The sequence below is a fragment of the Pelodiscus sinensis genome, chromosome 5, assembly GCF_052426305.1.
Source record: "Pelodiscus sinensis isolate ZL-2025 chromosome 5, ASM5242630v1, whole genome shotgun sequence".
Classification (NCBI taxonomy): Eukaryota; Metazoa; Chordata; order Testudines; family Trionychidae; genus Pelodiscus; species Pelodiscus sinensis.
This window is the reverse complement of record NC_143056.1, coordinates 48,511,616-48,524,314: the sequence shown is the minus strand read 5'-3', so window position 1 is coordinate 48,524,314 and position 12,699 is coordinate 48,511,616. Positions and strand designations below refer to the sequence as shown.

The 12,699-nt window shown below is 48.6% G+C and overlaps 1 protein-coding gene across 10 annotated transcripts in view; it reads right to left on the bottom strand.

Moving 5' to 3' along the window:
* Window positions 1-10,942: 10,942 nt before the first annotated feature.
* BAZ1A (bromodomain adjacent to zinc finger domain 1A) overlaps window positions 10,943-12,699 on the bottom strand; it is a 103,477-nt gene continuing 101,720 nt past the window's right edge. For all 10 annotated transcript variants that reach the window (XM_025181948.3, XM_025181949.3, XM_075926937.2 and 7 more), the window contains 2 exons: window positions 12,402-12,489; window positions 10,943-11,929 (listed from right to left, as the gene is read on the bottom strand). In XM_025181948.3, the coding sequence (XP_025037733.3) occupies window positions 11,739-11,929; window positions 12,402-12,489 (279 nt within the window). In that variant the 3' untranslated portion in view covers window positions 10,943-11,738. The remainder of the gene's footprint in view (window positions 11,930-12,401; window positions 12,490-12,699) is intronic.

Genomic DNA, 12,699 nt, shown 5'->3' with positions numbered 1-12,699 from the left:
TTAATGGTTCCTGTTTCTTCTTCATTTCATTGTAAATAGTTCTTATAGTTAGGTAGTTAGTAGTTCTTTGTTTTTCTTCTCCCCCTTCGGGGGTGAGGAATGCCAGGGCCGCAATGCTTTAAGGCGTGCACTGTCTGCGGAAAGTTTATGCCCAGAGGCGACCCACACAACAGCTGTCTGAAGTGTCTGGGTGAGGGCCATCTCGCAGACGCCTGTAAGATCTGCAAGTCTTTCAAACCGCGCATGAAGAGGGAGAGGGTTTCCCGCCTAAAGCTTCTCCTCATGGAGACGGCTTTACAGCCGGTACCGATGGACCATCCTACGGTGCGCAGCGCGCTGGCATCCACACGTGATGTTCTGCGTCGGGCCCGGGCCTCGGTGTCGAGATCCCGGCACTGGTCTCACTCTCCGGCGTCCAAGAGGGTAAAGAAGTCTCAAGGAAGATCCCTCTCTAGAAAGACCAAGTCAGCCGGGTACAGCATCCGGCCATACCCGACCCCCATCGGTGCTGAGCTCTCTCCTGGCTCCTCGCTTGGCTGCACCGGTGCCGTACCCTCACAGCCATGTGGCACGCTCTGCGGCACCGTTGTCTTCCCAGGCATCTAGCTCTCTGGGACGGGCGCTCGTCTCCACACCGTCGCAAGCACCGGCACCGACTACGTGGACCTTGCCAGTGCCCCAGTCGATGGTTACACCAACGGCTCACTCGACACCGAGTTCAAGTTTTTCGGAGGCTTTTCCAACGCCTCTTCCGGTACCGGGCCTGGGTCTCCCAGTACCGCAGGCGCCAGCAGTAACTCTCCCGGCACCGGGCCTGGGTCCCCTGGTGCCGCAGGCGTCGACTACAGCTCTCTCGGCACCAGGCCTGGGTCTCCCGGTGCCGCAGGCGTCGACTACAGCTCTTTCGGCACCGGGCCTGGGTCCCCCGGTGCCGCAACCGTCGGTAACTCTCTCGGCACCGGGCCTGGGTCCCCCGGTGCTGCAACTGTCAATAACTCTCTCGGCACCGGGTCTGGGTCCCCCGGTGCCGCAACAGGTGTGCCCCCGCAATGTACATGCTGTCAAGCCCGAATCCATGGCCAGGTTTGCCCCACGCCCTTCGTCGGCACCGCCCTGGCCCGAGTCCGACTATTCATCCGATTCAGACGCAACGTCCCTCCTATCAGGGTCCTCAGGAGCGTCCTCGACCCGTAGATCCCGTTCCCGGCACTGGCGGGACCATTTGCAGGTGCAGCAGACCTGGCCCCCGCATCCGCAGTGGCCTTTCTGGATTCCCTGGGCTTACCACCAATGGAAGGGGCCCATGCCCCCTTCTCTGGTGTCGGATGCTTTGGGTCGCCGAACGCAGCCGTCGGCGTCACTGTCTCGGCCTCCTTCCTCCCCGCAGAGGCCACCGCAGTCCGATCTGGCTGCAGAGGGCCCGATACCAGAACCGTGCCCGCAGGCGGTGTCATATGTCCTCCTGGTACCGCAATTGGTTCCTGTTGTAGACCCAGCTCCGATACAGGAGTCGTCGTCGTCGTCTCCTGACGAGGCCCTTGCAGACCCGGCACCGAGTCTACCTACTATGGATGCCTGCACGCATCTGGAGCTGCTCCGCAGGCTGGCCTCCAATCTAGCTGTTCCGGTGGAACCTTTCGTAGAGGATACGGATCCTATGGTGGATATCCTGTCTGACGACGCGCCTGCCCGTTTGGCTTTGCCGCTGAATAAAACAGTGGCCAAAATTGCTAATGCCCTGTGGCAGACACCGGCGACTTTGACCCCTACCTTAAAGGGTGTCGAGAGGCGCTATTACGTTCCCCAGCTGGGACACGAACATCTATACTCCCAGCCCACCCCGGGATCCTTGGTCGTACAGGCTGTGGCCCAAAAGGAAAGGTTCCCCCAGCTGGGTCCGTCTCCAAAGGCGAGAGAACCCAAATGCCTGGACTTGATGGGCCGTAAGATCTATGCCACAGGTGCGGTGCAACTCCGCATCGCAAACCAACAGGCAATGTTGAGCCGTTACGCTTTCAACACTTGGCAGGCCGTGGAAAAATTCAAAGATAGACTGTCTGCCGAGGACCGTCAGGAGTTCGCGGCCATGACCTCAGAGGGGAAGGTTACTGCCCGGACGGCCCTCCAAGCTTCCCTGGATGCAGTCAACTCTGCAGCCCGCACCATGGCGTCAGGTGTTGTCATGTGCCGTGGTGCATGGCTGCAGGTTTCTGGAATTCCCCCTGACGTCCACAACACTATCCAGGACTTACCCTTTGATGGGAAAGCCTTGTTCTCGGAGCACACGGACTCTAGGCTCCATACGCTGAAGGACACAAGGTCTACCCTTAGGTCCTTGGGGATTCACACGCCTGCCCCTCAGCGTCGCCAGCTGCCCTAGAGGCAACAGGGAAGAGCGCAGCCCCAGACCCCCTGTGAGGATTACTGGAGGTGCCGCTCTCGGGCCTCCGGTGGAGGTTCCGGAGCAGCTGCGCCTCCTCAGAGCGCTAGGGGCCGCCGCCGTCGCCCTAGGGCAGACAACCAGCGGGGAGCGTCCCAGGACTCTTCCCGTCAGGCCAAGCACCAATTTTGATGCGCTGTTGAAGAGTTGTGCACCAGTCTCCCACCCTGGCCCCCCGTTTGGGGCCAGGCTATCCCACTTTTCCCATGCTTGGGCACAAATCACGACAGATGCCTGGGTCTTGAGAATAGTCAATGGTGGCTATACCATCCCCTTTTTGGGCCGGCCCCCTTCCAACCCCCATTCCCCGTCCCTTTTCAGGGACACCCCTCACGAACACACCCTGTGTCAGGAGGTGTCGACGCTCCTTGCAAAGTGAGCGGTAGAGGAGGTTTCCCCACATCTGCGGGGGCGGGGATTGTATTCCCGATATTTTATTGTCCCCAAACCAAAGGGAGGAGTCCGTCCCATCTTGGACCTCAGAGATCTAAACAAGACGGTCGTGAAACAAATTCAGAATGGTAACGTTAGCCTTTGTCATCCCAGTGCTACAGTTAGGAGACTGGTACGCAACTCTTGACCTCAAGGACGCATACTTTCACGTGGCAATAAGAACCAGCCACAGGAGGTTTCTCAGATTTACTGTTGCCCAGCACCATTTTCAGTTTACGGTGCTCCCTTTTGGCCTATCAACGGCACCCAAAGTGTTCACCAAGTGCATGGCAGTTGTCGCAGCGTTCCTCCGCAAGCAAGGGGTGCACGTGTTTCCGTACCTCGACGACTGGCTAATCCGGGGTCGCTGCTATGAGCAGGTGAAGGCTCATGTGTCATTCACGAGGGCCCTCTTGTCAAACTTGGGCTCATGCTGAACGAGGAAAAGTCATCCCTGACCCCCTCTCAGCATCTTGAATTCGTGGGTGCCCTCCTCGACGCCAGGGTAGCAAAAGCTTTCCTCCCCAGAAGCAGGTTCCTCTCCATAGTGGACCTGATTTCCGGGTTAACCCGGTCCCCGATCACGACTCCTCGGGTTTGTTCGAGGCTCCTGGGTCATATGGCGGCGTGTACATACACAGTGCGCCACGCCCGAATGAGGATGAGGCCTCTACAGGCCTGGTTGGCAAAGGTTTTCAATCAGTCCCAGGGTCTTTGGGACTCGATTCTCACAGTGCCCCCAGATGCCCTAGCCTCCCTTCAGTGGTGGACCCAGGAGGCAGTGGTGTGCAGCGGGGTGCCGTTCAACACCCCTCCCCCCTCGCTTACACTGGTCACAGATGCCTCCAACCTGGGCTGGGGGGCACACCTGGGAAGGCACAGGACTCAGGGTCTATGGTCCTCTATGGAGCAGACCCTTCATATAAACGTCCGGGAACTACGAGCGGTGAGGAGAGCCTGCGAAACCTTCCTGTCAAGACTCTCCCACCACTCGGTCCTGGTTCGTTTAGACAATACAGCGGCTGTTCTACCTCAACAAGCAGGGGGGAGCCCGATCACTTCCCCTCTGCCGAGAGGCCCTGCTCCTGTGGCACCTGTGTGTGGATCACAATATTACCCTGCAGGCGGAGTACCTGCCAGGGTGCAAGAATCTGCTGGCAGATACTCTGAGCAGATCCTTTGGAGCCAACGAGTGGTCACTCAAGGACTCGGTCCTTCACCAACTTTTCCACAGGTGGGGTTGTCCCCTTTTAGATCTGTTTGCCTCGGCACAAAATACCAAGTGTCAGAGCTACTGTTCCTTGCTGGGGCTGGGGAAACACTCCTGGGGGGATGCCATGACGGCCACGTGGCCGGAGGGCATCCTTTATGCCTTTCCCGCTAATTTCCAGGTTTCGGACCAGGGCAAGTATCTTTTGATCCACGATCATTCTCATAGCCCCCAGGTGGCCCAGGCAGTTCTGGTTCCCCATCCTGGTGGACATGCTCACCAAGGAGCCTATAATGCTCCCCCCCAATCCGAGACCTTCTGACTCAACCATGGGACGGGGGGACCATGGTTCACCCAAATCTCAGGTCTCTTCACCTAACAGCCTGGTTTATCCATGGCTGAACCAACTGGAAAGGGAATGTTCCCAGCAGGTTCAGATGGTACTCCTCAGTAGTAGGAAACCCTCTACCAGGCAGTCGTACGCTGCCAAGCGGCGGCACTTCTCGTCTTGGGTGTCCTGAAAGGGAGTGCGCCCATCCTGTGCCCCAGTCCCAACCATTTTGGACTATCTTTTCGACCTTCGGTCTAGTGGCCTTTCTATCTCTTCTATTAAAGTCCATATGGCATCTCTCTCCGCCTTCCATGTGGGTATGGCAGGAGTTTCTCTCTTCTCTGACCCAGTGGTTAAAAGATTCCTTACGGGTCTGGAAAAATTGTACCCTTCGGTTAGGGCCCCGCTCCCCACCTGGGACCTCAACCTGATGTTACGCAAATTTATGTCGCCCCCTTTTGAGCAGTTGGCTATGTGTTCCCTGAAGCACCTCTCCTGGAAGGTCGCTTTCCTTGTAGCCATTACATCGGCTCGTAGGGTTTCTGAACTAAGGGCGTTGACTATAGATCCGCCCTACCTACTGTTTTCAGATAATAATGTGAGGCTACGTCCTCACCCGGCTTTTCTTCCCAAGGTGGTGTCACCGTTCCACTTGTCTCCGGAAATTTACCTCCCGATTTTCTTCCCGAAACCCCATGCCTCCCCCAAGGAGCAGGTGCTCCATTCCCTGGATGCTAGGCGAGCGCTCGTGTTCTATATTGATAGGACCAAGCCCTTTCGCAGATCCCAACAGCTGTTCATTGCTTTTGGGGACAGGGTAAAGGGGTTACCTATTTCGATCCAGAGGTTGTCAAACTGGGTCGCAGACTGTATCAGGGAGTGTTATGTACTGGCCGGTAAGACTCTACCCCGGGTTATGGCGCACTCTACCAGGGCACAGGCGTCCTTGGTAGCGTTTGGGGCTCAGATACCAATTACTGAGATTTGCAGGGTGGCCACATGGTCGTCCCTCCATACTTTTACTGCGCACTATGCGCTAGCACAACAGGCCAGGGAGGACGCAGGGGTGGGCTCTGCAGTCCTCAACTCTGTGGTATAAATGTTTGGTTATCACTGTTCTTGGCACTTGTTTCTGTATTTACCTGGTTAAATAAATTTGTTGGGTTTATTCAACGCTTGCTTGACTCTTGTTGTCTGAATGCTCCGACCCCTCCTCTGTATGTGGGGTTGGCTTGGAAGTCACCTACTTCGAATGGACATGAGCAACCACTCGAAGAAGAAAAGAACGGTTACTTACCTGTAACTCTTGTTCTTCGAGATGTGTTGCTCATGTCCATTCGACTCCCGCCCTACCTCCCCTTCATCGGAATGTCCAGCAAGAAGGAACTGAGGTGGGGCAGCGCCAGCAGGGGTACTTATGCCCTGCCATGGAGGCGCCACTCCAGGGGGCGCCCTGCCGGCGCTATAGGTACCGCTAAGGAAAACGCGGTGCGCACACCTACTTCGAATGGACATGAGCAACACATCTCGAAGAACAACAGTTACAGGTAAGTAACCGTTCTTTTACTCTTACACTCCAATTTAAAATGATGTAAACAAATAATATCTAAAAATAAAATATTAGCTATTGGAATTTAAGATAAGCTCTCAAAAATCACATACCAAAAATTAATAGATGGGTCTGAGATCACTTCCACTGGTGGAATGAGAGGACTCAGAATGGTTAGAATATGAAACCTTTTGTAGCTGTTAGATCATTAACTTCATGATCAGTGTGAACATGTCCCTAATGGTTATATTGCTCTAGAATGGTTCAAGGACTGCAGAGCCCATCATGTGATTCTGATTGTCAGGACGTATAGAAGATTGTCCATGGAAAAATATAAAGCCTCCTCCTGCAATCAGTGGAGGAGTGGAACCACACAGAGTCTAATGAAAGTAGAAGTTGAGGCTCAATTTTGAAATGAGTTCAGCATCCCCAGTCACATTCTGATACTGCACTTGTACAATTAATAGGAACCCAGTCAAAATATAGTTGTCAGTTGTAGGTGGTTAAACTCTGCTGTAGCACCCCTATCATCAGAGCATCACTCTACAGGAGTTCTTGCCTGTATGCCTTCTATAAGCCATCTGCCTTCGTGCACAGTTCAGCCTTCTGACAGAGGCATGCTGTTCAGATCCCTTGAGGTTAAAAAAAAAAGTTTGAGACACTTTGGATATTTGTTTTATCAACTCTGTGTCTGGGTTCTGTCTGCATTCCTCTTTCCGGGGTGCTCTGATGTCTTCTCCCCCCGGCTTCAGTATTGAGCACTGGACCCTCAGACAGTGTCATCCTTAGCTGTTTCTTCTCCTACAGGCTGGTTCTAGCCCCTTCCCAAAAATCACCGTGTTCTCAAGTTCCTTCCATAGACTGAACTCTCCCAGCTTTTTAGAAGACTCACGTATCCATTACATTTTTATCACCTGATGCCTTTTAGTCCACTCAGTCTGGCTTAGAAACACCTAATCAATTACAGACAAGTGTAGTGAGACTAATGGGCTTTTTTAGTCCTTTGTAGTTGACAATGAGGTTTCACTGCATCACAGCCTCTTAAAATTTCTTCCCTCTCTCTCAAAATTAAAATAGAGAACATAAGGTATTCTGCATGGAAAAGCAAGAAAAATGTTAGTTTTTCAAAATTAAGCATAAATTAGTTTAATTACTCATCTGAGAATGGTGTATACGAAATGCAAATAAGATAATATATAAAAACTGAACTGTATAGAGAATGGTTTTAAATTAATATAATGCTAGCATATCTATACAATTCATGTGTTTGTGTATTACCTATCAAAATCAGTAATGCTCCATGTCATCAAAGCAAATCCAAAATATTACAAATCCAGTGGAAAATTACACTGCAAACAACAGATCATGACCCTTAGCTCCTGCATCATTCAAAGCAGACTGTACACACACTTATAATTATACATTGTACATTATATATTGTGAATACTAGGCTGCTGACATGGCATTATAGCAATAAAACTCAGCCAGTAGCATTAACGAACCATCCTTCTGTTCAGGTTTTTTGATAAAACGCACCCATGGAGAGAAGCTCGAGACAAGGAAAGAATAAATGGAAATTGATCCTGTCCAGGAAGCCGCTATTGCTTCAGCGAGTATGCTGCAATGTAACAGCCTTGTCTGAAATCTGGCCCAATAAAACATTTCTACCATGAAGAGCAAGTGATTCTAACAGCTGGAGACATAGTCTCAGTGTAACCATGAAGGCTGGAACCATTGAGTATTTGTGCTTGTTGGACACTCTCCCTTCTGATGAAGAATATGATGACTGTACCTATTACAGTGCTTAACAACATTACCATCTATGATGCTTTGTGCAAAGCTTCACTGAAATTCGTGATAGATATCCTCTCCTTCAGTCATCAAGCAATTTATATTTGAAGTCCAGAAAAATGATATTTTTGCTTTTTGGAGACAAAACCTCTGGTAAGATGTAGTTGAAGTGCAGAGTATGTTTAGGGTATAAATGAGCTGTTTTATAGTGTATTTCACTTTGGGGGATGTGTGGTTTATTTTAGCAATTTTGAGTTTTATGTAGTTATCCAAAAATCAGGGGGTTTCAGGACTCTCTTATATATACTGTAATGAGTAATCTCTGTAAAATTCCCTAGTGCTTTATCTTTAGTACTGTATCAGCTGCTAGGAGAGGTATCATAAGTAGCTCTAGGATTTCTCCATCCTACAGGGCAGCAGAGCTCAAAACACTGAAAGTGCAATCAGGGCAGCCATGGTGGGACATTGATGGAAGCCTGTTCTGTCAACAGAAGCAAACAGCAGTGTCTACACTGGCTCTTCGTCAACAATAAAGGCAGAGGAAAAGAAAAGTCTGTTAGGGGTGGAAGCTTTTTGTCATTGAAATTGAGTTTTTCCCAGCAAAATCACATTGCAGTATGTATGCTTTCACAGTTTTGTCACCAAAACTTGGTAGTGTAGACAAGACCTTTCACAACGTGTGTTCGGCTCAATACCAGTCCAAAGGAGCACAATGACATTGAAGTAGGATGCCTATTTAATATTTGTCTTTTAAATAAGCCGTTTCTCTGTGGTAGGATTGGAAAAATAATTATCTTTTGTGTAAGTCTCCTTCCATGGATAAACATTTGCGACGTTACTGTTTAGCTGTGATTGGGATGGACAGGCAAACACGACTCCCTTGGTCTTGGGGAATGCTTTCTCCTACTCTCAGTAGGGATGTTAAATTTTTAATTAATCGGTTAATTGAGCGGACGATGGAATTTCCTTCAACTATTCGATGAGTCAGTAAGGGGGGCACTCACTATCCCTCTGCCTCTCTCTCTTTGAAATGTACAGGAGCCTCCCTTAGTGCTCTGCCTTTGAAATGTACAAGAGCTGCAGCAGCTCCTCTACATTTCAAAAGGAAGGAGGCACAGCAGGAACCCACGCCAGAAGGGGACTAAAGCAGTCCCCGTGGGCACAGGTTCCCCTCTGTGCCTCTTCCTTTGAAATGACAAGAGCTGCAGGAGGCTCTTCTACATTCCAAAGGGAGAGGAGCAGTGGGACCAGTGCAAGCGGGAGTGTTTCAATCTCCGCTCGCGCCATTTCTCTGATGCTCCCTGCTTCCCTTGCCCCCATGGAGATGGTGCGGGGAGGGAAGGGGAAGGAGGGACCAGCTTTTAAGCCAGTTCCCCCCATTACCGGCTCGTGCTCCCCCTCCTTTCTGTCTCTCTCTGATAGAGGCAGCAAGGTGTGTGCGTGTGGGGGGGGGGAAGGGGGGAGAGAAGAAGCGACTAGTCGAGTTGCTACTTGACTACCCAATAAGAATTTGCTTATCAGCTAAGTCAACTAGTTGTTTACATTCCTAACCCTCAATCCCCATTTTTTGCTCTGCTGCTGAGGGGAATCATATCTCCACCCCATAGGTGGTCACTCCCTCCTGCCACCCTTCCCTAGAAGGCTACGTGTTGATCTAGGGGAAAGTAGGGTGCCATTAATGACATCCACAGTGGAACCAAGCACCATAAAAGCAGAAAAAAATAATTTGGAATGATTAATTGCTGTCTGAGCCTACAGCTATATGAAGAATTGCTAACTAAATTATAGAGACCACAACAGGGAGGGAAGGAGTGCAGCCTCCAAAGAACCATCCACACTGCTTTATCTGGAGCCACAAATGCATGTTTTCAGTGGGTGTAGATCAGGGGTGGGCAATAATTTTTGCCTGGGGGCCACTTCAAAAATTTTTGAAGTGGCCTCAGGCCACCCCAGAAGGGGAGGGGCTTAAATGGGAAAGGGTGGGGGAGCCCCTTTGCCCCCTCTTCCCACTAGGCACCCATGCCCTGGAAAAGAGTTGGAATGCTCCCCCATCCCCAGGCCAATCAGGGCCTGGGGGTGGGGGAGCGCGGGAAGCCTCCTCCCGCCCTGTGAGGAGCACATGGCACTTTGAAGTGCTGCGGACTACTTGCAGAGCCGGGGCAGAGCAAAGGAAGCTCCACCAAGCCCGGGGAGCATGCAAAGCCTCCTCCACCCCTCCCCTGCGAGTGTCGAGTGTGCGCGCTCCCTCGCCCCCAGGACAATTAAGACCTGGGGGTGGGGGAACGTGTGAAGCCTTATCCACTCTGCCCCCGCCCTGCGAGCAGCACATGGCGCTTCAAAGTGCTGCGTGTTGCTTGCAGGGCAGGGGTAGAGCAGAGAAGGCTTCCAGCACTCCCCCACCCCTAGGTCCTAATTAGCCTGGGGGCAGGGGAGCAGCAGGGCCTCTGTGGGCCGGATCCACCCGCTTGGCTCACCCCTGGTATAGATGTTATAGGGAAAACCTGCATGATTCAAGATCTACCCAACTGCTCTTCTCTGCCTCATGCCTTGCCTGACTCATGTGATGTACCCTCAGCTTGCTTTCAAAACTCCTTTATGGTTTATGTCAATGTTTAAAATCACTAACCCAGTTCAAGTCTATATTTAACTAACAGATTTACTCAACATTGCTCAGGTCTAACTCAAATAAGTTTGTTTTTTCTTCATTTAAACCATCGCTCTTGAGATGGGGGCTGGGTATGAGGGATGGACACAGACAAATGTACAAACTCTCTCAAATATATAGTAGATTGCAAATGTAGGGGAAAAATGAAACTATTAGAGAATAAGCAAAAGGATTTCAATATTGTTCTAAAGAAGTTTTTAGCTAATTAAATATTAGAAAGTTTTACATTATTTAAGAGAGAATAAAAAGCTAATAAATCAGAGTATCAAATAGTTCTACCCATATTCTCAGGGCATTTGTATCAATAATTTGGTGCAGAATAGTATACAGGACAACAGTAGGATTTCTTATGTTCAAGACTGTGGGAAATATTTCAGAATAACTTAAGATTGTTATGTTATTAAGGTATATTTTCCATTAGAGCCAAATCCTACTGTTCTCACACAGGTAACTTCCCACCTGAATTTATTGGGACCATGGACTGTGTAAGGATGGCAAACTACAGTAACTCCAGAAGCTCAGAATACTTTGAAAAATGTATCATTTTATTTGTACACTTAGAAAGTTGTACGTAGAAACTTATAATACAGTCCTGAAGTTGCTAGAAGAACTGCCAGGAGGAGGAGAAGGTATTATTTTATCAACCCATCATCAGGATTAGAGGAATAAACAAAACACAGGAAAAAATTAAAAAAAAAAAAAAGTTAAGGAACTCTTATCCCCCCCCACATACAAATTTTATAAATACAAAACAAATTCACAAATTACTTTGAATGCTAAATAAATATCTACTTAATAAACTCAGACTGAATACCTCCAGCCAGCACTGGCACAGTACTTTAAAGGATATGCAATTGTACTCATTCATGTGTAGTGTTGAAAAGGTGTACTCAGAATTTCAGACATTTACACAGTTTTTAACTGTGATACAGTAGAAGATTTTGAGTTGATAAAGTCCTCACAATACCACAGCTCCTAGAAAATCTAGAGGATAAAACAAGGTCATATGGTGCAGAAAAAATATTTCTGGAAGATATTTGGACACATGAATGTCTTAAAAATGTACAAAACCTCTGTAAACCAGTACTGTATCCAATAAATCTATCAAAGTTATCAGACACTGAATAAAACTGTAGCAAAGGTAATCTTTCCTACATTCTCCTGAGTGCTTAATATTAAATTGAGAATATAGTGCAGGCCACACTTCAAGGTGGTTAAACTGGTGTTATTGCTTTATACAGATACAATGACTGCATGATTTAATGTTTCATTTTCATGAATATAAAGGTTCCCTCAAAAATATCCTTTGGAAGGTAGAGGTTAAATTCTTGACTTCTTTGCAGCTGGGGCAGCGTGGTCCACATTACCAGATGCAATAGGGAGTCCAAGCTTTTGAGCCTGAACGTGGAAAAAAGCCTGAAGTCTAATTCCAGCTTTTGCTTCACTTGTATTACGAGGGTTGTACTCAAAACAGTTCGAAAACATCAGTTCAATGTCTTCAATGAATTCAGCTGGTAAATAAAAATTAAAGAACTGAGTTTAGTGCATTTGCCAGGTTACCATAGATAACAGTAAGACAGTTGCTGACAGAGATCTTCATCAATAAATGGGGTGAACTTAGTGCATATGTATACTGACAAATTTACAACCCTCCAATTAGAGTCCTCTGTCTCAAACTTCAGTGGATGCTTTTCTGATATATCTCATGAAGTGCCACAACCCTGTTTAACAGGTAACTTCTCAAGCCTTAGAGATGGTAATTGACACGCCAATAGCATTCATTTTAGCTATACTTCACCCGCATTAGTAGTACAACTATTAACACAATGGCTACGCTGAAAAAGCATTCATACATTTCTCAGAATGTATTTGAAGAAATACCAGTTTTTCAAATCCTTCCCCTCCAGCTCTGCTTCTTTAAGAGGATGAGATCTCTAACTGTTCAGCTCAGATCACAAGATTATTTTAGTAAATAGTACTTACATGCTAACTTGTATTCACATTTATTCACCTTTTCACGGATTATATTTAAGGCAATAGGTTTTTTGATAATATCATAGTAGTCTGGTACCTGCCCAAAAAAAAAAAAAAAAAAAAAAGTTCACTATGTATATTTTTACACTAGACGATTTACCCGGCACTGCAGATACAGAGGGGCACAGCCAAGGTGGGGGAAAAGGTGTGCTTGTCCCCCAGCTGGGAGGCAGACAGACACACAGACAGACACACAAATAGAAACTCTCAAATATATAGCAAATAGCTATCCCTTTCTCCACTCCTG